This window comes from Microtus pennsylvanicus, chromosome 11 (assembly GCF_037038515.1).
Source record: "Microtus pennsylvanicus isolate mMicPen1 chromosome 11, mMicPen1.hap1, whole genome shotgun sequence".
NCBI classification, from domain to species: domain Eukaryota; kingdom Metazoa; phylum Chordata; class Mammalia; order Rodentia; family Cricetidae; genus Microtus; species Microtus pennsylvanicus.
In genome coordinates this window covers 75,935,166-75,962,249 of record NC_134589.1, presented here as the reverse complement: position 1 = coordinate 75,962,249, position 27,084 = coordinate 75,935,166, and the positions used below count along the sequence as shown (strand labels likewise).

Here is a 27,084-nt window from a genome sequence, read left to right as displayed (position 1 = left end):
CACCTTTCATGAGAAGCTGTTCAAAGCGGTTTCTATGTGGCAGACACAGCAGTGGACTTTGGAATAAGAAGGGAAGCCTAACCAAGAAAGACCAAGCGTGGCTCTGACTCTACAATTCAAGTATTTTCATCTGTCCTTTTGGGTTAAGCACTTTTTGCACAAAATTTATGTTTAAAAGCTTAAGAAGTTGTGACACAAAATGGCTAATTCCTACCTAGAGATGTGGTCACCGCTACAAACACATGATGACGGAACCTCTATCTATCTTTCAGCATTTTAGAAAGCGCATAGGCTAAGCCAGGCAGTTGTAGCGCACGTTTTTGTACTAGCACTCGGGAGGCAGAGGCAGGCACATCTCTGAGTTCGAGGCCAACCTGGTCTACAGAGAGAGTTCCAGGACAGCCAAGGCCACACTGAAACCTTGTATCAAAAAAAAAAAAAGCATACAATTGGTCCTATTATATCCCGAGAGTTTAAGCACTGAGTTATTTCTTTTTGGGACAAAAAACATTCCCCCCTAAACCCGTGAGTCTTCATCCTTACCTGATTCGGGGGTGAAAGTATCTGAAATCCTTCTCAGGGTGAAGGTGAGATGCTTGGAAGCAGAGCCCAAAGGCTCAATCTTGCCACCCCACACCTTCTGCAGTTCACAGCCTCCTCTGTTTTTCTTCTTTGAACTTAAGTCGCTCTTGCCTCTTTATGCGGCTAATTATGCTCAGTTAACCTGCTCTGGTTTTTCTTTCTCTACCATATTCTCGGAATTGTCCCAAGTTTGTGTGTGTGTGTGTGGGGGGGGAATTGATTAGTCCTTTTCTGCTGCCGCCCCTGAGCCCTGCACTCGAGTACAATGAGGTCACTTTGTTGAAGAATTAACTTTATATTACATTCTTGCAGGGTAGATGCATGTCCCTAAGGTACCACTACCCCTGCTGATGAAATAAATATACCTTCTTTATGATTCTCCCCCCCATTACCCTCTGTTGATTTTCTCGGAGTTTATGTATAGTCACATATTTATACAACTGGGCAAAAGTATACTACTTATTTTTCTTATGGTTTGTAATAACCTATGCAAGGTTATTAAAGGTACACAGACCCCCTTTTAAGGCATAGTTCCTTATGTCATTACTTTATACAAGCAGCTCAGATTCCATCTCGGCAACAATCTCTTGCTTTTAACCTTTTTCTCTGATTATAAAAGTAATATATGCTTATTGTGGGGGAGGGGGCAGTGGGGGGTTTAAAAACAGAGAATGAGCCAGGCACAGAGGGGAGAAGCATTTTAGGAGGCATGGGTTTTAGAAACAACTAATATTCATCTGACTGTGTCTAGATGCTGTTGTTTGTTACACACATAGGTAAGAAGGCAGGTAGGTTGACGATGCATTCATTCATTAAAATGTCACCAGAGACACTGCTCAGTGGCTAAGAGCACTTGTTGCTCTTACCACAGCCACCTATAACTCAAGTACCAGGGGAGCCAATGCCCCCTTCTGGGTTCCTTGGACACCAAACACACATACCTATATAGAGGCACTTACACATAAACAAACGTGAATCTTGAAAAGTCATCATAATATACACGTCTGCCCCTGTAGTCTTTTAAACCTAACACTAGAAAAGTCAGTAAGTGGTTGGTCACATGACACTGATTCTGAAACCGGGATCCTATTCAGTTCTATTTACTACTTTGCCCCTCTTCTGCTTCTCTCTACATTGAACTCAGTTCCATCTCCTCTTCCCGGATATTTAATCTCCTTTCCATGGGGAGAGCTATGTCTGTTTTAAGAACTACCCAAACTGCCAATCCTGATTAGATGGTCCCTCTCACACATGACTTTTCTCCCTACTCAGAAAAGTCTTTCAGGCTCCTTTGAGTTTCAAGGGATAGCATGTTCATCTTGCAGGGCCTTAATGGTAATATTGTCTGTACTGCTGGAGCATTCCACTGTCCTACTCGCTCCTGAGATTCTGAGTGCAAGTCCACACACTTGAAAATCCTAAAAGCACCAGAAATAAATAAGAAGCCTTCGCCGTGGCTCGCTATTTAAAAGATCCCCTCTGTCGTAGTTTATGTCCATAGCGTAGATGCTTATTTTTGTTTGAGTAATGAGTTTAATATGTCTAATCCAATTACTCTTCATGGCAACAGAATGACTTCTCAGCTCTTTTGCTATTACTTCCATATGATGTTTGAATCGATTCTTTTAATTGCTGATATTAAGTGTCAGTCATTCCGTGGTGAGTTGTTGGCCTGATAGCCAGAAAATCACGTTCTCCCGACCCCAGCATAAAAGCTTTGCAATGAGCAGCCCGGGTTTCTAGACACACTGGGAATTCATTATACGAATGATGAAATGGGCAGATCTGCACCTCTCGTGTTATTGGTGCCTTAGACTGGAAGGTAAAAACTCTAGGATGCTGAATTATGTTTTCAGGAACTGGGTGTGATACTTTTAATTGTCTAAAGCTACCGTTTATGGTTAAATATTTTGCTGGCAGTTAGCCCTATGGGTGGGGTGCTAGATACAATATATAGCTTAACCCCCAGTGTCCAACTGTCTCTCTGATGCATTTCTCGATCAAATACCACAGATTCTATGGGTAATACCTTCTGGGCATAAAGAGCTCAATGGATTTTTTTCTCTGCAAGTTAATCTGAATAATTCTTCTCAAGGACCTAGAAAGAATTTATAAAATAAAAGAAATAATAAATATTGTGCCTCAACTCATAAACTAGAACAGAGAGATTCACTATACCTGGGTGTAATTTTTGCTAATTTTCACAAGAGACAGATGGAAGGTTTCCTGGGCAGAGGAGTGGGGGAGGGGAGAGCTGCCTAAATCTCATATTTGAAAAAAAAAAAGATTTCATTATCCAACATGAAAATGCAGCTCTATTAATGACTGGGATAGGCACTATAGTTTGGGAAGGGGAAAAAAAAACTCTAAATAAAGTTACTTGAAGTTCATTCTGACTTAAAACATCCAAGTGAAGTAAAAGTAATTCCTCTGATTTATGTGTCTTCGGGAGAAATAGTGACTGGCTTTTTACTAACCTATGTAAAACAATGTACTTTTGTAAATGGATTTCTGGCCACTTTATTCAGCTCCCCCCCTTTTTTTTCTTACATAAAAAGTAAGCACTGTCAATCAAGGAATTTTAAGGTTTATTTCCTCTTTAGCAATGATTGATAGCCTTTTAGATTTACAAGTTGACAAGTTAAAGGGTTCTATTGGTATAATTATGTTCTAAATTCACAGTCTTTCAATTTAAATGTCCTTTTAAAACCGAGAGATTATCATACCTGTATTTTGAAAAGTGGGCCAGTCAGTTTGGGTTGGTATACAAATTGCTTCCATTAGCCTTGGGACCTATTTGAATGTAATACAGTTTTTTAAAGTTAGTACGAATCTTACTTTTGAAATTTAGGTTAATGGAAATGCATTTTAAGTACAGCATGAGACAACTTGTTTTTTAATGTATAGATAAAATGTTAGGGCTAGAGAGGCTGTCTTTTTGTTCTGTAAGGGAGAAAATATGCAGTGAAATACCTTAGTTAAACTAAGAAATAAAAAAAAGGAATTGCACAAAAAATAATAAAATCCTACTGCCTACTTATTGCTCCGAATACTAGGAGTATGTGTGGAGGAGAGTCGTGCCGTCTCTCCTACTTTCTCAGACTAGATAGGCTCAAGATGGTTTGTATCCTAGGAAGGAATTCTGAAAATGATAGCATAGATTCTAGTTTCTATTTGGTCTAGCTTAAGAGAATGTGTCCAACAGGACACAATGCGGTCCATTGTCTCCAAATGTTATTATTGCAGTTGGCTCTCTGAGTCTTTTAGTAAAACGTTCTTAGAGACCCAGCTGGGCTAAGCTAGTGTTCCACAGAGGTTTTTTTTTTTCTTTTTCCTTTCTTTCACATAATATCAATGCTGTGAGTGGGTCTGTCATTCAAGATGGGAAGATTTTGAATCAAGAGCACGTTAAATACTTGTCTCTGTAGATTCTTTCAAAGGTTTCAGAGACATGCCTCTCACACTGCTCTGCCCATGGGCATGCTCACTGCATAGAAAATGCTCAGCTATTGGATCTACTGAGTCTCTATAGGAGGCATAACAAATCTCTGGGTGGTTCCCTGCTATTTAGAATATATAGGTACCTTTAGACAAGCTCTTGACTTTTTACCCAGCTTATCTGCAATGAGGAGGTGAATCCTAAAACCTTGAAGCAAAGTCCATTCTACTTTTCAGTTAGGATCATGTTAAGGGTGTAAAAGATTCTGCCCGAGGAGTTGTGTTCTTAGACTCACTTGCTACCGATGTTTTGTCAAGAGTCAGCCCCCTCCACAGTAAATATAATAGATGGTGGAAGTGCCTGACATGGAGGAAATCTCTATGAGGGACTCAAGAGTATCAACCAAATGCTAAGGGTTATGTCTCTGCCATCTGTGCTGCAAACAACGCTGTATTTCTCAAAATGTTCAAATCCTCTGACTTCTTCCTTACAGCCCTCAATGAACCCACCATCGACTATGGTTTCCAGAGGTTACAGAAGGTCATCCCCCGGCATCCTGGTGATCCGGAACGCTTGCCGAAGGTCAGAATTCCCCCTCTTTGGTTTCTAGAAAATCGGATTTGAGAATGGTAAAATACCTTCTTGGTTAAGCCAAAAAGTAGTTTATAGATAACCAACTCGTGGGTGCATTGTGTGTCATGATAGAAGTAGCAAATACTTTGGATTTGGGTGATGCTGTGCCTATTTATATCATGTCACTTGGCAATTTTAGTAATCCTTTATGCTGTCCCTGTTTCCACTCATAGTTTAGGAAAGAAAAGAATGAAGCAGAGAGAGGTAAGACAATTTGCCCAAGGCTGCACAGCATGTACACTGCTAAAATTTCAATCTACTCAGCCTGTCTCTGGAGTTTGGTTGGGCTAATCACTCAGCATGTCATATTGATTCTCGAGAAGAAAAGGAATGCCAGATATTATCTGCTCAAAACTGTGCTTACCTCTGGTGAGGGTAGAAGGAGCTCAAAGGGAAATGGATTGGTAGATCTGGTAGAAGGGGCTGGAAAGAAAACAGACGTAGACACTACGATTGGTCAAATAGGACATCTTTTTGCATAAGGCATCTTTCTTATTTGAAAAATTAAACCCAAAGCTGTGAGAAATAAAATGAAATAGAGACAACAATATTATGTTGCTGTCAATGAAGAAATTGGAGGTTGAGCCTTGATGTGACTGCTGTATGCCTCCTGTGAGAGGCCACCGTTTGTATGGGATGCAGAGTCAGACACGGCTAATCATGGCTGAAAACAGAAGGAGCACTAAGCATAAGTTCCAGCAAAGTTCTGTGTGGTCTCAGCAGAGACAACAGTTAAATAGGTTCAGAGGACAGAGTCGGGTTAGCTGCCGTGGTCAATTGACAGGAAAACCTTGTTTAATTTATGGCATGGTTTGATAGCATCACCTTAAATGAATGGATGAGAGGTCCTCTCCTCCCTACAGCCAAATGTGTAGTGTCTAGATCTGTATATCCCCAAGAAAGAATTTTAAAAACAACTGTTGCATCCTTCTTGGCCCAGGACCTCTTCAAGGGGCAGGTACATGGTCAAATTCTCCCTGTATAGGGCTGTACTTGTAGACAGATCCTCCTGTCAGAGGAGGTTCCATCTGTCATACTGTTGTCTCCTGGGCCTGTGCATGGATATGAGGAACAGGGTGAGTGGGTGTGATACCCACCCATGCCGAAGAGAGGATAGATTGTGACAGGCATGCCTGTCTTCTACTTTGACCTCCAGGGAAGAACAGAGCTTCCAGCTCCTTAGAACAGCCCTGCTTCTACTGAAGTGCTGTTCATACTGATAGACCATCCTGAAAAGCACTTCATCTGGGGAAGGAATAATATGATGTGTCATTGTGTTTGCATTTCTCTCTTGAAAGGGGGTCCTGCATTGTTTCCTCTATCCTCTTTTATTCTTGGTGAACTATGAAACAGTCAATTGGAACAATGGGCAGCTGTGTCTTTCAGGGCACAGGTGTTCTGTGGAAAAGTTGAAATTTAGGTCCCTCTGTTCAGCAGGAACGTAGCGTCTGTGAATTTCCTGTGAAATACTCTGATAAGTTATAGACAATGGTGGACATGATGTGTGCCCATTGGTAAGTTACAAACAGTGGTAAACACAATGTGTGCCCACTGGTAAGTTTTAAACAATGATAGACATGATGTGTGCCCACTGGTAAGTTACAAACAGTGGTAAACACAATGGGTACCCACCGATAAGTTATAAACAATGGTAGACATGATGTGTGCCCACCGATAAGTTATAAACAATGGTAGACAAGATGTGTACCCACTGATAAGCTATAAACAATGGTGGACACAAAGTGTGCCCACTGATAAGTTATAAACAATGGTAGACATGATGTGTGCCCACCGATAAGTTATAAACAATGATAAACATGATGTGTGCCCACCGATAAATTATAAACAATGGTAGACATGATGTGTGCCCACCGATTAGTTTTAAACAATGGTGGACACAAAGTGTGCCCACTGATAAGTTATAAACAATGGTAGACATGATGTGTGCCCATCAGTAAGTTATAAATAATGATAGACTTGACATGTGCCCACACAGAGAGCTGTGTTGTTGCCTTAGTGTGGTAGAACTGAGACACAGATACGATGACAACTTTTCCTGCTGAATCCATTTAGGCAGTGACTTTATTTTCATTGAGATTTTAGGTTAGCATTTTATCTCTGGGGTCTTCAGGGTTCAGAGCACAGCCTGGAAGTTCAGATTGGGCCGTATAGGATTAAGTCCTCCATCACTTGTTAGTCAGTGACCTGTGTCAAAAGCCTTCCTTCCCTTTCTTTGGCTCAGTTTCCCCATTTGTCAAATGGGAGTGGTGATTCTTTCTGCTTTGCTAGGTTGTTACTCTGGCTACTTACTTAGCTCCTGACAGAAGGTAACCCTGGTTATATGTCAGTTGAATAAAAGCAGGAGCAGAAAAGCCCCATTCCCCGAAAAATTGAATCTATGCTTTATCCTCTGTGCCTCAGTTTCTTCACCTACAATAGTGGGATAATAGAATCATATAAGGATGAAAGTCTGGTTAAATGTTAAGGTCTAAAGAAGCTAGGAAGTATTTTTGCTTCTCTCTCTCTCTCTCTCTCTCTCTCTCTCTCTTTTAAAAAAAAAGGATAGCGGTATCAGAATATAAAAGTGAGTTTTTGTTAACTTACACCTAAAAACATTTTTATAGTTGTGCGTTAGATTTAAAAATGTTTTATAGTTAGCCCAGGCACATGTCGCTTTGTCCCTGGAGGCCCTTGGGTAAACCACTCAGCCCTTTCTTCCTGGATTCGGGAGGAGCAATCAAGGACACAATGGACATGTGTGTGTTAAGGAAACACTGCAGCTTGCTTCCAACCACTTCAACTGTGTAAGGACTGTGGCCAGAGGAGCCCACCCCAGGAAGCTGTCCCTGTGACTCAGAGCAGAATGGCTGTCCTCTTGGCTCTGCATGTTAAGGTGGAGCAAGAGTTCAAGGGCAGGGTCAGGAAGTGGCGGATGGAGCCAGCACGAGGTATTCCTGTGGACTTGAGAGAGATTTATACCCCTACTGTCCATTGTTAGGGCCTTAGCATGGGGCCCCGCCTTTCTCAGACTCATGGTCAGTATTTGTCAAACAGGGGTGTTTCAGTGAACTGCGGACCACACACCTTAAAAAACAAACGCCGCTTTATTAAATCCATGTGTTTGGGAATAGACAAAGCTAGATTCATACAACCACCCACATATTCTGTCAAATGAAACTTGCTCCAAAGACCACGCAGACAGCTCTCCGTAATAATATGCCTTTGTATACAGCCTTGCACTTTTTCAAAGCACTTGGACTTGCTTTGTTTTACTGGATCCCCTCTTCTGAAAGCAGTTGGGAAAATAGACATTTTTCTCTTTATCTTCCCCATTTACCAAACAGGAAAGGAGGAGTGAGCAGACTCTCTGTAAGTTATTTCATCTCTGAGAGACACTAGAGTTAGGCTAACCCTCCATATTTAGGAGTTTCATTTCTTTCATAAGCACACGGAGCTGAGCAGGCCAAGGTCTTTAAAGTATTCTGGCCTGTTTTACTGATAAACGAACTTTGTTTTCTGGGTCCTGCAGGAGAAATGTGACTTTGGGGTCTAGGTTGACTTCTTGTAATGGGGAAGTGAGAGGGATGAGGACTGTGGCCAATCAGAAGCTGAGATGCTAATTGCCTTGGTGATGCCACACAGAAACTTTGAGCAAGGATTCTCTCAGCATTGAAGGCCAAAGGCAGCATCTCCTTTCCTTTGTAGTTCGCTCCTTGTCTTCCTAAGCAGCCTTTAAACTTCAGCCCACAGGCAGTTCAAGCATTTCGTTCAATGCTCGAGTCTAGCCGGCATTCCATACACACTGGCTGCAAATTTTGGGAAGCCAGGATTGTGTTTGCTTCACGCCTATTGCATGTCTAGCGCTGCTTGATGGCGTCTGCTGCAGAGCAGAGCGGCCAAGCGAGCCGGTGCGCAAGCCAGATACACGAGGAGTTTGGAAAGCAGACCGAAGACTTGGTGCTTGCACGGACTTCATGTCTGCAGCCTCAGGTTCCTTTCTGTGGAGCAGCTGTTTCCCAGTGCTCCTAGGAACTAAGGAGGGGAAGCATACAGAGAGAAGTTCCAGGCAACTGGGGAGAGTCCATTAAGTGGGGACACTAATCTCTTCATGACACACATCCCATAATCCACAGAAGAGGCATTTAGCCTGAGCCATATCCCCCCCTCCACAAGGAGGTCTGTCTGCTGACTTGCTATGACATCAGAACCAGGAAGTGAGAAAGCTCAATCTTGAACTCAGGTTCATGAGTTCAAAACCCTCCCCGTGTCTATATTAAACTTCCACCGTTTTTCATGTCTGGTCACTCAAATACTTCTGCCTGAAGGCAATTACTTTCTGCCTTCTCTTCCTCAGCAATATCTTCTGCCCATGCCCCGCAGATGCTCAGGAGCTTTTCCTCCTTCCTCTATGGATAAGGGCGGGTTTGGAAATCTCTACCAGGCTACCACTGTTTGATTATGAGATCCAGTCTCCCTTCTAGAGAAAATCGAGCAATTTGGGGAAAGCAACAAAGGCCACATTTGTGTATTTTGCTTTATGGAGCTGAAAATATCTGGTAAATTGATCCAGTGGGAGTCATAAATACACATTACTTTATCTTGTTCTTCGTGTCCTATACCCCAGAGCCTTGATAGAACAACACCACTTAATAGACTTAAGAAAGAGTAATTACACTCATTGGTTGTGTGATTTTTCAGCCCTTCCAGCCCTGCCTGACCTTCTAATTTAGCTCACCGTGTCTAACTAATGCATTTATATTCATCTTTTATGAAGCATGGATAGTGCAGGATTGACTCTACGGTCTTCTCTAGCTGTCTTCCCAGGTTCTGGATCTGGTTGGTAGTGAGGGGAGAAGAAGCCATCCATCTCCATATGTTTGCATGGATAGACAGCCATAGACATGGCGGCGAGCATTTGTCATCCCTTATGAAACATAATAAAAAGTATTTATTACATTTTTCCTTTAAAGCTTTTATACATCCTAGCATTATTTACAGCTAAACATGCAGGCAAAAGATGCGAGTGTTTTTAAAATCATTACTGCTAATGTCTCAGCTTGTCAGAAGTGCTTAAATTCTCCTGCACTTTGTCTAAAAACTTGGTACTGTTGCCTTTTAAGCACAGCACACTTAAAGGCTCTTGCGAGTCAGATCTGCAAACACTGCTGACAGTCTGTGATGGATGATATTGCAAAATTTGCAAGATGTTTGTCATTTCACACAGCCGACATATTAAGGAATGGATTAAGAAACTCAAAACCCCTATGGGAAACAGTCATCCCCCTCAAACCCCAGCCAAACCTCGAACCCCCAAGAGCACACCAGAATCTCTCACTCGGCTGTCTCTCCCAACTTCTCCTCGCTCAGCCATTGGATCCCAATTGTTCTCTGAGCATTTTCTCTCACCATATGGTCTCCTCATTACCATACACTAAGAGTCCATATGGGAAACTTGTGAAATGAACTGTATTCATTTTAACTGCCAGATGAGCAGCCTTGTGCTTTGCAAGCCTAGCTTAAGTCATCTGCTGTCTTCGCGTTGTTATGGCAACATGGCGCCAATAAAAAATTCTAATCTACTGTAAGTGATCACAATATTTTAAGTGCTTGCCTATAACTGGCCTCAAAAGTGACATGAGACAGGAGGGCTTTGGTTTGTCCAAAGGCACGGCAGTGGTAGTTGATTCCAGCAGGTGTCAGTAAGGAAGCTGCTGAGACTGTGGCTCTGTGCCTAGGGGCCATGGACTAAAATGTGGCTTGTCACGGGGTTAGCATGGAGAAGCGTGGACCAAAGGGCACGTGGGTCATAGACCCTTTGGATGAATCTAAAACATACCCTGAATGTCAATCGCTGTATCGCTCAGATACCTGTCTCTGCTGGTGCTGGTGATCCGGCCAACCATGGATGCCACTCTAGGTTTGGACTCATTGAGGCGGGAGCAGATCCTCCCGGGAGCCTCTCCTTCATTGCCATCTGAAAAATCTCGGACCCCGTGAAGCTGCTCTACTTGAACACAGGAATCAGTCATTTCAAATGCTGGGCTAATTAAGAGTACCTTAAAGTAATGGAAGTCGTCAGCTCCATTCTAAAGCGTAAATCATTTTCACCTCCAAGGGCCCTCATGATGTGTTGCCTCTCTGCCGCTCTCTTTGTATCGAAAGTGAATGTTTATCGTCTCATTTCATCAGTTCACATTAGCCTCATGCTGAATATTTAAACACAGAACAATTTGAACTCACCATGGAGGAAGTCGGTGGCTGCACTTTCATTTGGAACAGCAAGGGCTCATCTAATAATAATTTAGTAAATCAGCCATTTAGTGGCTCAGTTGTGCACTGCATTGTGCCAAGGATTATTCAGTTCAGCTGTACACTTGCAAAATTGAAATTCAGATTCCACTCGCAAGCATGGTTTTTGCTTAGTGGCGAGATGAGACCCCAGATCACCCTCCCTAAAGAGTATTCGTGTTTAGTGATTTATCATACATACAGAGCTGGGGCAAAACAAAGCTCGAGTTGACTGTGTACAATGTATTTTAATTGTGCTCTGATTGTTTTAGTCTTTATGCATAGACTATCAGTAATTCAAAACCCACAGTTGCATCAGTAAAAATACACATAAGAAATCTTTGCATAACCACATTGCCTTCCAGCAGGAAAGGGGGATGACTAAGGAATTCAGTAAAAGAAAGACCCAGTGTCTCCATGTTCTACTGCCTCTGTCAGCATTCCCTCTCCCATCCCCTCTATCTCTTTACTTCTCTAATTTAAGGAAACTTTATTAACATTACATTGGCAAACATGAGTGACCTTGCTCAAACAAAAGCCCAGAAACAATGCCAGTCTTATGGTCTATCCAATTCATTCCTGGTGGGGGGAGCACCCTTGAGTTTGGTTTCAGCAAACATCTTGTGTCTGCATTCTCTTGTAAAAAACACAAACTATGGAATGACATCCACTTTCCCCTCCCTCATCTTCATCTGCCAGAACACAGAGAGGCAGATTCCATCTCCCCATTTTGATAATGTGCCTAGCTCAGGAACTTGGCTCTCCTTTAGCACTTAAACTTCTTTTATCCTGGGAGTCGAGCCTAGATCTGGGCCCTGCAGAAGCAGTATATAGATGTGAGCATGTGCACACACTTGCATGCCTGCGCTCGGCTTTATCTAGAGAAAGAGGTGGCAGTGGGCTGCAGAGATGACGCAGTAGATAAAGGGCTTGCTGTCCAAACGTGAGTTCTGAGTTAGTTAACTTAAGCCAGGCCGATGGCCTGCCTGTAATCTCAGCCTCAGGGGACAAAGACAAGGGATCCCTGGGACTAGTGGGCTAGCTAGAACAGGCAATTGGCAAGCTCCAAGTTCAGTGAGGCATCCTTCAGGATGTAAAGTGGGGAGCAATCAGGAAGATACCAGACATTACCCTTAGCCTCCATAGGAAAGCTTGCATACACACCCAAACACATATGAATACATATATACGCATATACAAATACATGCAATAAGAAACACACCTTTCACCAAAAACTCACATGAGCCTCACAAAATAATAGTGTTCACTCGTTTAGATGATTTTTATCTGTTGCTGGCTTATTTTTCACTACAATTTTCTGCTTGTTGGGGACGAGCAGACAGAGGCAGAGAGGAAAGCGATGTGCTGGTCCTTACGCAGTAGAGAGCTGAGGCTTCTAGAGCAGCGTATGCAGCCCAGGAGTGGCGGCTTCCCACCTTCGCATACTGTCCCAACAGCACTCCATTCACAATCACTCTCAGGGTGTTACAGACAGGATTCCCTCTCCATCCTAACACCATCCAGTACAGCATGAGTACAGCTTGCCAAGAAGCTCAGTAAAAGAAGTGGGGATCGCTGATATTGTTGACCGTTGCTTGGGAAGCACTCACTGTGGGGGACCTCTTGGAGCAGGTACTGGCATCGCCCCTCTTTTATAGATAAGGAAACAAAAGCATGTGTTCACACTAAGTAGCATAGTGTGGGTTTGAGCTCAGCCCACTGAGCTTCAGATCTAGTGTCTGAGTCCCCATGTACTTACTTACTGCGTTTGAGAATGAGGAAACTGGAATTCTAAAGACAGGAGGTTTTGCATGCCAGTCTCAAAATCCCTCAGGCTCAGTTGGGTGGAGGAGAGATGTGGTGGCATTGACTAAAGTTAGCTCACAAATGGCTGAGCTAGGCGAAAGTAGTAGCAAGAATTAGAGGCCCACACAGGCAATCCAGGGGGAGAATGCCTTCTATTTGGCTGCTCAGCCTGTGTGGTGAGGGCTCATAGAAACAGTTACCCACCAGCTGAGCTCTGGAACTCTCCCAAATGTTCTTTGAGGGCTGAGCTCCTGGAGACAGATTCAGTTTAACCTACTTCATATACCCACCCTGTATAAGAATGGCAGGAGGAAAGGGCAAAGCCAATTCCATCTTCCAGCCACCAGGAGATTGTCTTCAAGACTGAAACCCATAGGTGCACAGTCAAGGGGTCAAGGGCTGAATTCCTGCTCACTCTCTTCAGCCCTGGCTAATACAGCAGTCAAGCATTGGAGGTACTACTGAGTCCCCAACAATCAAGAGGCCCTGGAGTTTGATAAACGGTACATTTGTGTGTGTGTGTGTGTGCGCGCTCACGTGCGTGCACGGGAACACCTCTCCCTGTCCATGTAAATGCAGATGCCCATGAAGGCTAGAGGTGTTGGATCCCGTGGAACTGAAGTTATTGAGGCAATTGTAAGCTACCCAACATGGAAATTGAAATCCAGTCTTTTGTAAGAGCAGTACCCATGCTTAACCTTGGTACCATTTCTCCACCTTTCAAGGTCCTGGATTTTTTCCCTCTATTTATTTATTTATTTGCTTACTTAGTTTTTTTTGTAATTCTTGGGAGACAAGGTGTCACATATCCCAGGATGGCTTCCAATTTGCTATGTAACCATGAATGGTCTTTAACTTCTGATCCTCCTGTCTCTACCTCTGAATTCTGGAATTGCAGAGGTATACTATCACACCCAGCTTTATGCAGTGTTGGGGCTCAAACCCAGGACTTTCTGCATGCTAGACAAGAGCTCTACAAACTGAGCCAATTCCCCAGCCCAAGGCACTGGATTTTAATTGCAGATGTACCCAAGACCATCCCTTAAACCTTGAGAAACACAATTCACAGATATGGTTCACCCAGATATACATACAATAGCCAACATTGTTCAGTAACTTTACAAAGCCAAAGTCAACTTAAGTCCACCACTTAAGTTTAACATAAATGTAAACACACATGCATTTTGCACACATACACATACATATATGTACATTTACATGCATACACTTCACATGCACGTATGACAAGCATCTCATTTGCTCATTCCAACACCTTTTATTCTCAAGCTAGATATTAATTTCATTTTGCCCTAAGGGAAGGGAAGCCAGGACCCAAAGACAAAGAGAGACAGAAATAATATTTGGCTTTTTTTGTGCGTGTGTTTCTCTAAAAGCCTCGGCCTTGGCGACTTAAAGGTGACTTAAAAGACTTTCAAGGGTAATTTTGACTCTAGGCAGCTTTGTTTCGTGTGCTCACTTTACAACCTACCCCTGAAAAAGGCATCTCTGTCCAGAGTTTTCTCTTTCAGGAGAGCCTTTTATCCTGATCAGAAAGTCGATTTCCAAGGCCACTCGGCAGGACCTAACCCAGAGCGCTGGTCTTAAACCAGCACAATGAATTGCAATGAGAAGAGGCAGCCAGGGGTTGGCGGGTTCATCTTTGTACCTCAGAGCAGGTCACATCCACAAGGGCACAGATACCATTCTTCACTGTATGTGTGGCAGGAAGCACCCCAGGCTCCCATTCACCAATTACCATGACACCATTTAGAAGAGAAAGCCCAGCGACCAAAAGAGAGGAGGGAAAGCCATTGTAACTCTTCCCAGCAATGCCGTTTTCACAATTTACACGGAACTGCTGGCACCTGAAAAGTCGAACATTTTGGTAAAATGAATCAACTTGTAATGTTTCTTTTATGAGATTCCTTGCAAGAAGGGAGGCCTGGCACCTCCTGGAGACCAAGCTATGCTATGTTATCCATCATCGGGAAGCTGCTGTCCTGGCTAGCTTCTCAGAGGTCACACGATCGAACCAGCAGCTCTTACAACTGTATTATTGCTTATGGAACAGTCATTGAGGCACCAGATAAAAATTACCTGGTCTAATAGGCAGGGAACAATTTTCACTCAATAAAATTATAAGCCAAATCATTCATTTCATAACACTCTGGCTAATTTATTTGTTGACCTTTTAATATCCATAGCTCTTCAGTGGTATTAACTGCAGCTCAGACAAAATCTCTTGTTCATTTCACGTTCATTGATTTTTTTTTTCCATTGAGGCAATAACGGCTGCGTGAAAACAGCCTTTTTCTTTCCACTGTAAAAGTCGATCATGTAAGTTAGGATGTCTTACGTGGATCCAGCCATGTTAGCTTACAGCAGATTTTAATCTCCCAGGGTTCAGAAGGCTCCTATACCACGATTATGACAGAAGCATGCTTTCTGGTACATCCCCAGCACAACTTGCATTCCGACACATATTAAGACACTTGGGAAGTAGAAGGGCTGTCCTCTAATCTGAACACAAAACAATCAGAAAGTCAGGATAGAATCACAAATCTCTCCTGAGTTTTCTTTACACTAGGAAGCTTTGGGTGTCTTGGACCCTGGTAGTAGTTACAGCAGATTCTTTTTTAAAAAAAAATACTTGCAACTTTGGGATCTGGCAAGATGGTTCAATGGTTAAGAATGTTTACTGCTTCTCCAGAAGCCCAAAGTCAGCACCCATATGAGGTAGCTCATATCTACCTGTAACTCCCACTCAAGAAGATCTGATGCCTTCTTCTGGCCTCTACAGGCACCCATACAGATGATATACTTTCTCTCTCTCTCTCTCTCTCTCTCTCTCTCTCTCTCTCTCTCTCTCTCTCTCTCTCTCTCTCTCCTTCTCCCCTCCCTTTCCCTCTTCTCTCTCTCTCCCCTCCCTCTCCTTTTCACTTATACACTTAAACACACACATACACACATACATACACAATCACTCACACACAAATGATAATAAAAATACTTAATGGTTTTATTATTGAAATGAACACAGATTTTTGGAATTTGATTTTTTTTAAAAAAAAAAAGATAAACAAATTATTCACCAGAGTGTTCTGTAGGGTAGTCATAGGTTCAGGTGAGTCATTATTATTTACTTATCTGGAAGAAGATTTTTATGTGTGTGTTGATAAATGTGTAGAGTTACACGTACACATGTCGCATGTGAAGGCCAGAGGTTGATGCTGTATCTTCTTTACTTTCCCTGGGTTTGGAGATGGTCCCTCGCTGAACTCCAGACTCCACAAATAGCCACAGAGCCCGAAGGAGATCTGTTCTTCTCTGCTTTCTAAACTCTAGGGTTTCAGGCACACACAGCTATGCCTTTACAAAGAAGCTGGGGATCGAACTGAGGTCCTCAAGCTGGGGAAGTAAACCCTTTCCTGACTGAGCCAGCACCCCAGCACCAGCTGAGTCTTCTTATATAATAAAAACCACTTTGAAGTCTTTAGAGTGCAGAGCTGTAAAATCTAATTGTTACACATTTGGCATTTTATGCGTCCCTGGAAATATCCACTTGCTACCTCCACCTCCTCTGCGCTATTCCTTCCATTTCAATTTACTCTAAAGTGGTCCTTAGCCGTAATGAGAGTGCCCCTTTCAACAGAACCATGCTTAATTATATCCATGCTAAATGTAAGCGACTCTTCTCAGTCACAGGGCTTCTGAGTAAAGGGTGCTAAAGTGTGACACCAAGGGCCTCTAACGACGTGCGGGAAGCTCTCTTTCACGAAGTTTCATATTACAAGAAAAGTGAAAAAATGTGAAGAATGTCTCAGAGGACAGGGAACTGAACGGTGCCCGAGCATTGTTTTGGTTTGTCTCACCCATCTCCTCGCTGCCCTCATTATTCTGACTTTTTAAAATGTGGAGTCTCCCATTGTGGAATTTTCCATTTGGCTGAATAAACATACAGGAAGTCAGGATATAAGCCTATCGTCCAAAGAAACACATCTCAATACAACTGGTGTTTATCGCTTGATACATCCAGCATGGTCAGGGAAAGGCTCCTGAACACTTCTAGTCGGATGTTTCAGCTTTGGGGCTTTCCAATCAGTAATGTCACCAAGGCTTTTTGGAGCAAGGATTGAAGGAGTCAGAATCCACAAGGCTAGCAAGCTGGGCAAAATCTGGGTCCTTCAATAAACTGCAGCGGGCACCCAGTGAAACCTATGCTGATTTCCTTAATAGAGGCTGGTTATTTCCAAGGCAGTAATAACTCTGCCATTCTGTTTTATTTTATATTACTGATCTGCTCCACTGCATGCTGAGCTCCCTGATAAGAGAAAGGGTATTGGGTGATAAATGGGTGTCAGAGGAATGGACATTATTATTGGACATTTTCGCCCTTTTCTTTGGGAATCGCGTGAATCATTTTGTTTTTGATCACTCAAGTCTGTCATGTTTTTCTTCTGTTGCCTTCTGCATCCCCCAAGATATTAATCTCCTGGTCGGGGTAGTATGCGTGGTGGCATGCGTTGTCCTCTGCAATGTCAGGGAATCCTTTAGGAGTTCCCAGAGTCTCCAAATCCAAATCTGACATTTGAAAGTATCTGAGTTGATGAGTGGTTACCCCTGAGCTGCAGGAGTTGGCTTGTATGAGCTGTGACAGAAAGCAGGTTCTGGCCCTCTCCCCACTCATCAGTGTCTGTGTTGCTCAAAATGTTGAGCTGGAGTAAGTGCATGTGTAGGCAATTGCACAACCTTCCCCTTTGGGTGATTAGCTGTACATCTGAAGCCAAATGATAAAGAGGAAACTCCCATGGATGGGGGAATAATCTCTAGAGATTTTATCATCGTGAAATGAAAGATGAGCTGGCTGTCTCTGCATATTTGACATGACATTCCAGGTCACTGAGGTGACTTTCTGTGAATGTGCAAAGAACTGTGTATTTTTTTTTTTTTTAGGGCTTGAGAGTGTAGCTAATCACAAGCTGACATCTACCAAGTCCAGGCTCATGCTGCTAGACACCTATAACCTGAGATAATGCCCTAACACAGTTATTCTATTAACTACAGCATTAAAAATGTAAGTTCAAGCTGGCAGGCATGAAAGAGCAAATTCCTAAGAGAAAAAGTGATGTTAAAAAGTTCAGTGATCAGAACTTAACCTTTGGGAATTTACACATTGGATTAAAAGGCAAGGAACCAAATAGAACACCAAATTTCACTCTTGTGCTTTTATGAATTGCAGTAAATATGTCACTGGTGTAGTAATATGAATTAGACATGCACTTTTAGAAGATCAGCGATGGAATCCCAGAAGGGACTCTTCCTGAGGAACTTTCTCAGGGGCTGGATTTCACTGAGCATTGTTCCAGTACCTTAACGAAGGAGAATAAGATGAATCCAGGGCCTTAACGAGTCTATCATCTAGCAGTGGCCAGTGTGGGCTTGCATCTTTCAGACAGAGCAAAATATTTTATGGCTTGTATTCTATGCATTTCTGGGTGGTCTGGTCAATGCTGTTTTTTTTTTTTTTTTTGAGAGGAAAGAGAGAGATAAATGATTAGGGTTGCAGAAAAGCTGAAATCATTTCTGAAGGATTAGAAGATCTATCAAGATCTAGGTTTCTTAAATGTGGCAGGTCTGGGGTTGAATCCCCCCCCCCACCCCGCTCAGCCACGCATCAGCTGTGCTCACTCAGAGAAAATTGTCTGGCCTGCTTGAGTCTCCATTTCTTCATTGGCCGAATGTTCTCTGTGAAGACCAGCTGAAGCTTGTATTTCACTTCCTTTGCCTTTACCACCCGACTGCTGCTACCTCCAGTCTCAGGGGGGAGTGGAAGGCATTGCAAGTGGTTTCCCCAAAGAAGGAAAGGCAACAAGGATAGAGTAAGGAGATAGCAGAGAAGGAACCCACCAGTCTGACTCAAGTTTCCGGAGTATTGACTAGACCTGAACTGAGAACAGCTCTCCAGCATCACAGGGCAAGAAGATAGGCCAGGGTAGAGTGACTGGAAGATGAAGGTCGTGGGTAACCCTTGTGGAGCCCTGAGGCTCAGTTCTGGGAGGGTAAGGGGTCCTTACAGCAGCTAGCTAATGATACTCAGAGGTGATGACCGAGGCCACAAGCAGCTCAGAAATCACTCACCATTAGGTTGGTTGACCACATGGGAAAAATGGGACTTCCCTTTGTAGCCCATTCAGCTATGGTGATCCCCTATCATAAGAAAAGGCAATAGCAATCACACTTGAACCCTTCCCTGGAACCTCACCTCAAGCCTCTACAAAGTTTTCCAATTTTGTAGCGTAGCCCTGCCCACAAGCCCCGCCCCCATCCGTATAATCTTTATTCCATGACCACTGTCTAAAGACAGGAGAAGACAGAGTGTGATTGTGAGGAAAGAGATCAACATGGAGGTTGTTTTTGTTTGTTTGTTTGTTTTTGGTTTTTCGAGACAGGGTTTCTCTATGGCTTTGGAGCCTGTCCTGGAAATAGCTCTGTAGACCAGGCTGGTCTTGAACTCACAGAGATTCGCCTGCCTCTGCCTCCCGAGTGCTGGGAATGGAGGTTGTTTTTAAGAGCAAATACTTTCTGTTTCTTTAAGACTTCAGGGCCAAGCAGAGAAAACAAAAACAAAAACTAAAAAAAAAAAAAAAAAACAAAAAACAAAAACAAAAAACCATCTGACTCAGAATTTTGTGAGAGGACAAGCATTAAATCTTTAAAGGGGGCTCTTAAGACGTTCAATATTTATTATACTTGTGGATATCTTCTTTATTCTCGAATGGGAATCACTTTTGAAATCCAAGTCTAGCATTAATTGTCTTGGAAGACTCTAATCTCTCAAGCCTAGTGTTTAAAAATTTGACCGGGGGAGGGTGCATCATTATGAAAAGAAAAATCTCTCTAATAAGTGAATGCCTTGAAAAATTATATTTTAATAGCAGTCAAGTAGGTTTTCTTTTCAGCAGTATTGAAACTGAATATTAGAATTGAAGGTTCTTCTACTATACTCCCACCTAGTGCCACCAAAATAGGATTTAAGGAATAATTGCCAAGACAAAATACTATATGAAATATCCAGTTTTCCCCCTGGTGGGAAATTTCTTTCCTTTTATTTTAAGAAAAAAAATCTTAGGCTCAATCATTTCCTAATGTGAAATTACAGATTTTTCAAATTATCACATAAAACTGCAAAAAAATTACACTTGTGGCCCCAGAAGAGATAGCATATACTATCAATTTGATTTTAAAAGACATACATCTCTTATATTACCTGTCATTTTTATAATGCCTTTTACAAATTTAATCAATACATTTTAACATTCTATATACTTTAAGTGCAATATACAATAAATATTCAAGTTTCGTCTTAAACATGCTTTAGCCTTTAAATTGTTAAAACTGCAGTGCCCTTTCAATCTACTTACATAATGTCATAAAATATACATTTCAAGGTAAATGAAGTCAGCTACTTCAATTTAGTCCCTCAAACTGGTAGTAAATGAGAGGTTAACACTACGGTGCCAAACCCATTATTGAGTAAATTTAGCACCTTGGACAGCTCTGTAAAATCTTTATTGCTTTCCTGACCTGCTCGTCATGTTCTGTCTCTGTGTTCAGTGGCTCTCAGCTCTGATTGAAAGGCAATATATTAGATCCCCAACACAAACACGCTTGGGGGCTAGTTCACCGGGAGCGTAATGACACGGAGGTGAGAGCAATTTTCTGGTCACCGAAATCCAAGCACCTTGCAGGGCTGTGGCACTAACTCACCGAGGGCCCAGGCATGCCTTTCTACCTCCCCATTTGCACACATAACTAGCAGAAACCCAATCACACTGGCAGGGCTGCGCTACATATGGCTCTCCCTAAAACCCCACATTTGATACTACAGTGAAGAACATTTTCAGATGGGTGAGGTATCATTTAAGGCCGTAGCTTCTAGGACAAGACATCTGGATTCATCTTCCTTGAAATTCGAATGATGGTTTGGAGTGACATTCTGCCGGAGCTGTGCCTGTGCCCATGTGCTAGGTTAGAAAAACAAGCTCCACCATCATGAATCGAAGACAGTAATACTGAGGATCAAAAAGATCCAGTGTTGGGGGAAGGGTGGGGAGAGGCAGGGAGAATCCATGTCCTTTATTTTCAAGTGGTAAAATGACAACCAGCTTCTGGCCCTAAATAAACCATCAGGTTGGTCATATCACTGAAAACTTGATCACCAAAAATGCAATATTTCATTCAGACTTATAAATTCTTCTAAGACTTTGGCATTCCTTCTGAACTTATTTACTCCCCGATTTTGTGAAATTAATGAAAACAAGAAGGGTGTTACAATCTCTAATTACAGTGTTGCAAGGCTGAAATCCACTACTTTACTATATACTGCGTCATAAGTTTGACAAACAAGAGATTTGTATATTGCTATTTTTTCTTCAAAAATCCAAAAGAAGAGAAACATCTTCCCAGTAGAGCCCAGACATCGGCATAAATATTTATTTGAAGAAATACATGACCATAGATGCAGAGATAGCAAATCTCTTAATAAAGAACTAAGTTGCTACTGTTTTGTTTTAGTCTTTCCTTGGAGCCAGATAAAGCCACAAGGTTTTGAAGAAAGCGGCACTAGCTGGATTTGAGCTGGGGAGAGGGTTTAGCGGTCCCTTGCTGTGGTCAATTATGGTCAGATACAAACAAAAAAGTGGTAAATTATTGTGTAGCTTGCATTTAAAAGTGAAGGGATAATTGTAGATATATTGGTTCAGATTCCATTGATTATAGTGTTCTCTCGACCCTTTACATGAAAAATGACTGCATTGTTTTAGAAAGGGGGAGCGGTCTGGCAGTTTATCAAGAACTGGAAAGTCCTCTCTCTCTTCTTTGAGTTTAGGAGATTATATATGTGATAAGTAGTTACTGCAGTATTACAACTGTTTTATCTTATATTGTGGAGAATTTTGAATTGAAAAAAAATGCTAATATATATCTAAAAGCTTGTCATTGAAAGATTTGCTGAAGGATTTTTGAAGAGGCTATGGTGACAGCGAAATGAACGCAATTATAGCCCTATTTTCTGATCAGTGTCTGCAGCGTCTGAAAATGGAACAGCACTGTTTTCCCGTTCTGAACTCCAAGGCATCCGATTTTAAAGTTATACTTCCATTGCAACTTTATCAACACTGAATTACAGTAAACAAAGCTTTTATAAGTGCCCTCTCTACCTCACGCTGTTGGATGTGGCTCTTTGCTAGGCCTCATTTTTACCAGTCCCAAGCCTAATGTTGCTACTATCTGTTCTATTCCATCTATCCTAAAGATGGAATCTATAGACAGATCAGGTGCAGTGGAGAAAGAATGGCTTATGTTTGTCCTAATGTGTTATATAGAGTACTTCCATTGATTAGACCCATGCAAGTCAAAGGTGAAAGCCTACCTTAGTAAAAAGGAGGGAGCTACTTTTTCTTCAAGCCGGATGAGTAATAAACATAGATCTATGAGGAGGATAAGTGAGCAAGAGAGAAGGAACACCAACACCACAGAAACAGCAAAGAATTGCAGTATAAGAAATCAAGGCTACTTGTCATGAATATTGGCCCAGTGGGGGCTTCAAAGGAGAGGAGAATCCTTGTGCAAAGGCCTTTGATCAGCACTGTATTCCTTCCGTGTGTGAGCTTTCTGTATCCTGTCCTTATAGCTCTGCCATACAAGAGAGACAAACAAAAGAAGCTTAAGGCTACATGCTTCTTTAGTGGCTGGAGATTGATTGGAAATGACCCGTCTGATAAGGTCATGGTTTCTGGAATAAGCAATTAAGTACAAAATAAACACATCTTAGGGATTCATACCATGCCCTGAATGACATCGATTATAGTAATTCAGCAAATGACCACGCAATTGTATTCAGCAATAAACATATGAGTGCTTTATCGTGCCTATGCCAGAGGACTGAGTGATGTATTTTATCTTACAGTACCAATGATGCTCACCTTTTGACTCAATTAAGTGTGTATGTGAACAAGGATAAATTGGTAACTTAACACCATTCTGGGGCCCCCAAGCTACTGCTTTTACAATTGTGTCTTGGCAAAGGATGGCTAGAAGGATGGGGATGCTGTCATGGGAAAAAATAAGGACACCTGCTGTCATTCAGAAGAGCACATCTATCTTTTTTTTTTTCTTGACAGGAAGTGATCCTTAAAAGGGCTGCCGATCTTGTTGAAGCCCTGTATGGGATGCCCCACAACAACCAGGTAAGTGGTCCAGGTCTCTAAATTAATGAAGTGCTTCCTCATTCATTGAAAAAAATGTCTGAGTCCTTATAGTAAAAAAATGCCATGAAAGCTAAGTATTAATTGTCTAAGATGTGACATGCCATAGGACTGTTCAGACCTCCCTGTTTTTCAAATTTTCCACTATCTTTTTTTTTTAATTGTGTCCTATCCCTTTTTGGAAAAGATGCTCCATTTAAAAATTAATCTTCACTGGGAATGTGCTTCATAACTGAAAAAAAGAGCTACTGTATTTTGTTTTATTTCTCTCAGGTTTAGCAAATTTAGGAGGAGGAAGGGCTTAATTTCTTCTCCTAAAATATAGAATGAAGTACTATTCATGCTTCAGAGAACAATTGTATGCAAAAAAACTGAAGCTGCTTGGGAAACTGACTCTGACCAATTTCACTCCTTCCCCTCCTCTCCTGAGTTCACTGTCCAGAAAACAGTTGTACTAAAATCCTCAGAATTTGGCTTCCCTGAATGGCAGCCAGAGAACATGATTCTCAGGCCTTGAGTTCCCATGCATGAAGGAGAAGGGAAATCCCACAGTACTGTCATATACTGACAACAATAGGTTTCAGACCGAAACAAATGGCATTCTGGATCTCAGCTCTATCTTTAAAGAAATGAGTATTCTTGACTGAGCTCTTTGCCTTTCATGGCCTCAGTTTCCCCAACTGTGATGTGGCCAGGATGATGAAACCTGACCTCACAGGTACATCAGCGGTGATACAGAAAGATTGGCCACTGCTGTCCCGGAGCACAGAATCTGCCAGAGAGGAAGCACAAAAGGATGGGGCTGTTGGGAGTATGAGTCAGGGCAGCTAACAATGCTGTGCCTTTGACTTTCCAGGAGATTATCCTGAAGAGAGCTGCCGACATTGCAGAGGCTCTCTACAGTGTCCCTCGCAACCACAACCAGCTCCCAGCCCTTGCTAACACTTCGGTTCATGCAGGGATGATGGGCGTGAACTCCTTCAGTGGACAACTGGCTGTGAATGTCTCTGAGGCATCACAAGCCACCAACCAAGGTCAGGAGGCTGCTTTTTCCCTCTCTTCCATTTCCCCTGCCCCTTGATAAACTCATTCTCCCACCTTCCGGCCTCTGCCATTTACTTGAGATCAAATTTATATATATTATATATATAATATTTTTTTCTTCCAAGAGAGATTCTTCACTTGTGTGTATCAAATATTGTTGTAGAATTTTGTTTCTAGTTTCACATCTGGGGACTTAGTAGGGGGGCTCGAAGGAATGCATGCATGCATGCAGCCATCCCTACATCCAACTTTCCCCCATAAATCATGAATGACAGATCACAAAGAGGGATGGAATTAAAGTTCTCATAGGCCACAACACATCATTCTTGCCCAGGGAAGAGGAACCTGTTAACTCGGGAGAACATCTCTTAGATTGGGATTTATTCCTGCTCCAAAATGATAATTTATAGGCCCATTGCCACTTCTCACGGCCCTGCTAAGTATTTATGATCTCCTAAGAAATGTGTCTTTGCTAGCTTCCCATTTTAATCACAGAGATAGCACTACCAACCCCTGCACATGAATCACCAGGTCTTTTCCCTTTTGGTTGCTGTGAGGCGGGTGTAATGGAGATGTTCCTCCCTGATACCCCAGGTCTCCCACAAAAGTCACTGCCTGAACGCTACCCTGACCCTGGGTTTTGCCTTCATTTCTCAGGTTTCACCCGCAACTCAAGCAGCGTGTCACCGCATGGGTATGTGCCGAGCACCACCCCCCAGCAGACCAACTATAACTCTGTCACCACGAGCATGAATGGCTACGGCTCTGCCGCCATGTCCAATTTGGGTGGCTCCCCAACCTTCCTCAATGGCTCAGCTGCCAACTCACCCTATGCCAGTAAGTAGATGTGTTTCCCTCGCAGAGCTCAGCATCATGCAGAAGGCCAGTTGGGCAGGGCTGCTTGGTCTGAGCCACGCCTTCTCCCCCAGCCTGCAACCCTCAAACTTGAGCACTGTCCTCTCCAGCAGCCATCTCTGTATGCTCACCTTTTACAAACGCAGCCACATGATGCCATTCCTAGAACCCACGCTTGTGGTCAGATGGCCATGGGGTTGCCACCCACCTCTAGTAGCTGCTAAGCAAGGCCCCTGGGTACATTCATGTCCTCTTCGTGCCTCAGCATTCTCATCTTTAAGAGGAGAAGCTTCTAGGCCACACCTCTACTAGTGTTGGGGAACATGGGTGAGATTCTGTTTGTCAGAATCTGGTCCTCAGGTCTAGCACAGGAGGGAGCATTTGTAAATCTAAGTTATTTCCCGATGCTGTGACAACAGATCCCCTCATTAAATAATATATCTTCTTTTCTGGTGTTTCTATTTTCCTTTTTGTGTGTAATATGCTCTTAAAAAGTGAAAGAAAAACAACACATCCAAACATAAGTTTTCTTTTTTTTTTTTCACAAAAGTCTGGCAAGATACCCCCCCCCCCCCCATACAGACTATGAATATTCCAAGGTGCCCTGTTCCTACCCTAAAGAAATTTAGAAATTGAGCTTAAAGGAATTTGGGGGAGGAGCACAATCCTCCAATTGTATAGAAAGAACTCAGCAAATTGGCATCTTTCTATATAAACACATACATCTAAAGAGCCTCAGCAAACTGGCATTTCTCGCTCTAAAATGTCACAGGCTCTGTCCCCACAACCTCTTGATCTCTCTCTGAGGACCTTTCCGTAGATAGCCAGGTTCATCTGGAACATTGTGGAGAGTTCTTCAGATGTAGAAAATGTGGCTGGTTACAGAGACATTTGCAGAAGAATAGGGAAGTGTTGTCAAATGAAGGAATATTCATGAATCTTATCTAAAAATACAGAAAACAATGCTGTCTCCACGCTCAAGTGTGGCTAACAGCTCACAGGTGAACAGGTCATCCTGGCCTGGGGTTACTTCTGAGGGAATTCTCTGCTCAGAGTGTGCTCCCTTTTCCTTTCTGCCTTATTCGTTTAGAGTCGGCCATTTGTGGCACGTTTAAAATCCGCCGGCTAGCCTGCGAGCTCCAGTTCTGTTTACCAGCCGACACTGAGGTTGGTTTCACATTAGGTTTTGATTTATTGAAAGATCTATCCCTCTGCATTCTCCCAGCTACTCCATCAGAAAATGTTTCAATCATGACCTGAAAATTAAAAGGTGGCATTCTTAATTAAATCAATAAGCTAATTGCTATATGGTAGCGATTTAATTTAGGGCTCCGGTTGTTCACCCTCCCAAGCCTGAGCGGGACGTCCAGTGACTTCTGCCTAAGATCACATCTGTTAGCCTGAGAAACTTGAACATTTCATTTCCATTAATTGATTTCCTCGGAGCTCACAAATATAGTGTTAAATTCTCAAATAGGCCCTCAGATGGGACGATATTATCTGCATAAATGCAAATAAAACAATAAACACAGAGCCCAACTGATTTGAATTTTTGTCTCTGTAATATTTAATTATTCATAAACCACTCATGTTGAAAAATTCTGACAGAATAAAAAAAATAAAATAAGACATTCGGCTGGTGAACACTCTGTGGTATGGCAGCTAGTAACCAATAATGTTGTAACAAATGGCAATACTCCACTATATTTCACCCCTTTCTTGTTAACTGCCCCCCCAAACTTCCCACCTCTAAATACACATAATGATCGCATTTGCCAACGAGATTAATTTCCTTCGGTGGTGAGCCAGCAGGATTTCAAGTCTAAGAATATTTAAAAATCCAACCTCCGATGCAGGAATTTTGCAATTTAAATGGGTGTTATTATTGAGCGCATTCCCACATTTACAAATCCTAAGAGATGGATAAAAATGCTGGTCTCATTAAAAGAAAAAGTACAGTCTAGTAAACGTGGGGGAGAGCTCTGAGGTGTGGACAGGGCCTCTGTATTCTCCTCCAGGAGGCATCTGGCCCATTTGGAGCCAGGCTAGCTTGGGCTGGTGACAAAGGATCATTTCCTTCTGATGGCAACCCTTGCCTATGACTGATGTGACCCCTGTATTTCCAACTTTCCAACGTCATGAGGCCAAGCAATATATTCTAGCAATTACCTC

General features: G+C 42.4%; 1 protein-coding gene across 6 annotated transcripts in view; it reads left to right on the top strand.

Annotated features, from left to right (window-relative positions):
- Ebf1 (EBF transcription factor 1) overlaps window positions 1–27,084 on the top strand; it is a 385,736-nt gene that overhangs the window by 348,176 nt on the left and 10,476 nt on the right. For all 6 annotated transcript variants that reach the window (XM_075992867.1, XM_075992868.1, XM_075992865.1 and 3 more), the window contains exons 11-14: window positions 4,515–4,603; window positions 22,930–22,995; window positions 23,870–24,047; window positions 24,715–24,894. In XM_075992867.1, the coding sequence (XP_075848982.1) occupies window positions 4,515–4,603; window positions 22,930–22,995; window positions 23,870–24,047; window positions 24,715–24,894 (513 nt within the window). The remainder of the gene's footprint in view (window positions 1–4,514; window positions 4,604–22,929; window positions 22,996–23,869; window positions 24,048–24,714; window positions 24,895–27,084) is intronic.